Genomic DNA, 1,680 nt, shown 5'->3' on the forward strand with positions numbered 1-1,680 from the left:
CACCCCTCTCTGTCACCACTCTCCTGCCTACCGATTTAAAATCACACTGTACTGGGGCTTCAGACTTATTTATTTCTTTTCCTATTAGGATTTTTCATGATTTTTACTCTCTTTTCCAGGGTAATTTGAATGAACTTCAACCCATACATGGTGAGGAGCAACGATATTCCTGTGATGAGTGTGGAGATTCATTTAGTCAAGAGCAAATTCTGATAGCACATCGATGGATACATACTGGGGAGCAGCTGTTTATCTGTGGTGTGTGTAGTAAGTCATTCAATCAGCGGAGTCATCTGAGGAAGCATCAGCGTATACATACTGGGGAGAAGCTGTTTTGTTGTGATGTATGTAAAAAGTCATTCAGTCAGCAGAGTCATCTGAAGAAGCATCAGTGCATCCATACTGGGGAGAAGCTGTTTTGTTGTGATGTATGTAAAAAGTCATTCAGTCAGCAGAGCCATCTGAAGAAGCATCAGCGCATACATACTAGGGGACAACCATTTAGTTGTGGTGAGTGTAATAAGTCATTCAGTCAGCAGAGTCATCTGAAGAAGCATCAGCGCATACATACTGGGGGACAACCATTTAGTTGTGATGAATGTAATAAGTCATTCAGTCAGCAGAGTCATCTGAAGAAGCATCAGTGCATCCATACTGGGGAGAAGCTGTTTTGTTGTGATGTATGTAAAAAGTCATTCAGTCAGCAGAGTCATCTGAAGAGACATCAGTACATACACAGTGGGGCACAGTCATTTAGTTGTGATGAGTGTAATAAGTCATTCAGTCAGCAGAGTAGTCTGAAGAGACATCAGCGCATACATAGTGGGGAGCAACCATTTTGCTGTGATGTATGTAAAACGTCATTCAGTCGTCAGAGTAGTCTGAAGAGACATCAGCACATACATAGTGGGGAGCAACCATTTTGCTGTAATGTATGTAATAAGTCATTCAGTGATCAGAGTAATCTGAAGACACATCAGCGCATACATAGTGGGGAGAAGCCATTTTGGTGTGTTGTATGTAATAAGTCATTCAGTCAGCAGAGTAGTCTGAAGACACATCAGCGCATACATAGTGGGGAGAAGCCATTTTGTTGTGATGTGTGTAAAAAGTCATTCAGTCAGCAGAGTCATCTGAAGAAGCATCAGCGCATACATAGTGGGGAGCCATTTTGTTGTGATATATATAATAAGTAGGGCCTGGATTTTTTGAAAATGCATATGTGCATATAGCATATTTTGAGGGTTTTTGGTCGCTATTGCAGGTTCTAAACATAAGAGCATATTACTGCATATATGTTTTAAATTATTGATAATTTCAATGTTCTCTAACAAAATCGGTTTTGCCTGTGTTTTGGATATCCCTTGCTAGTTGTGATTCTCCACTCTCTGAGTAATGGCACTTTTATCACTTAACCTTTAAACGACTAAAACAACGTATGTCGTCGCAGATAGTAAAGGCAGCGGTACGAATGACGCCATGTGGTGTCGCAAAGTCCGCGCGTGCGGACGTTATTTGAAATACATTTTTAAGGTAGAAAATAATGTCCTACTTATATAATTTTTGGCCACCATCTGCATGGAGTGTCTGTCTTCCCACCTGCGTCATCTGCCGAAATGTTGCCTTCGTGTGGAATTCTCAAAAAAATCCGGAAATGCAGAGTCCGATTTCGCACTTCAC

The 1,680-nt window shown here is 41.0% G+C and overlaps 1 protein-coding gene across 1 annotated transcript in view; it reads left to right on the forward strand.

The window, feature by feature from the left end:
• LOC117282867 (zinc finger protein 345-like) overlaps nucleotides 1-1,680 on the forward strand; it is a 38,417-nt gene that overhangs the window by 19,515 nt on the left and 17,222 nt on the right. Inside the window, exon 5 of the mRNA XM_033754293.1 lies at nucleotides 120-848. Coding sequence (XP_033610184.1) covers nucleotides 120-848 — 729 coding nt within the window. The remainder of the gene's footprint in view (nucleotides 1-119; nucleotides 849-1,680) is intronic.

This window comes from Cryptotermes secundus, unplaced genomic scaffold (assembly GCF_002891405.2).
Source record: "Cryptotermes secundus unplaced genomic scaffold, Csec_1.0 scaffold942, whole genome shotgun sequence".
NCBI lineage: Eukaryota > Metazoa > Arthropoda > Insecta > Blattodea > Kalotermitidae > Cryptotermes > Cryptotermes secundus.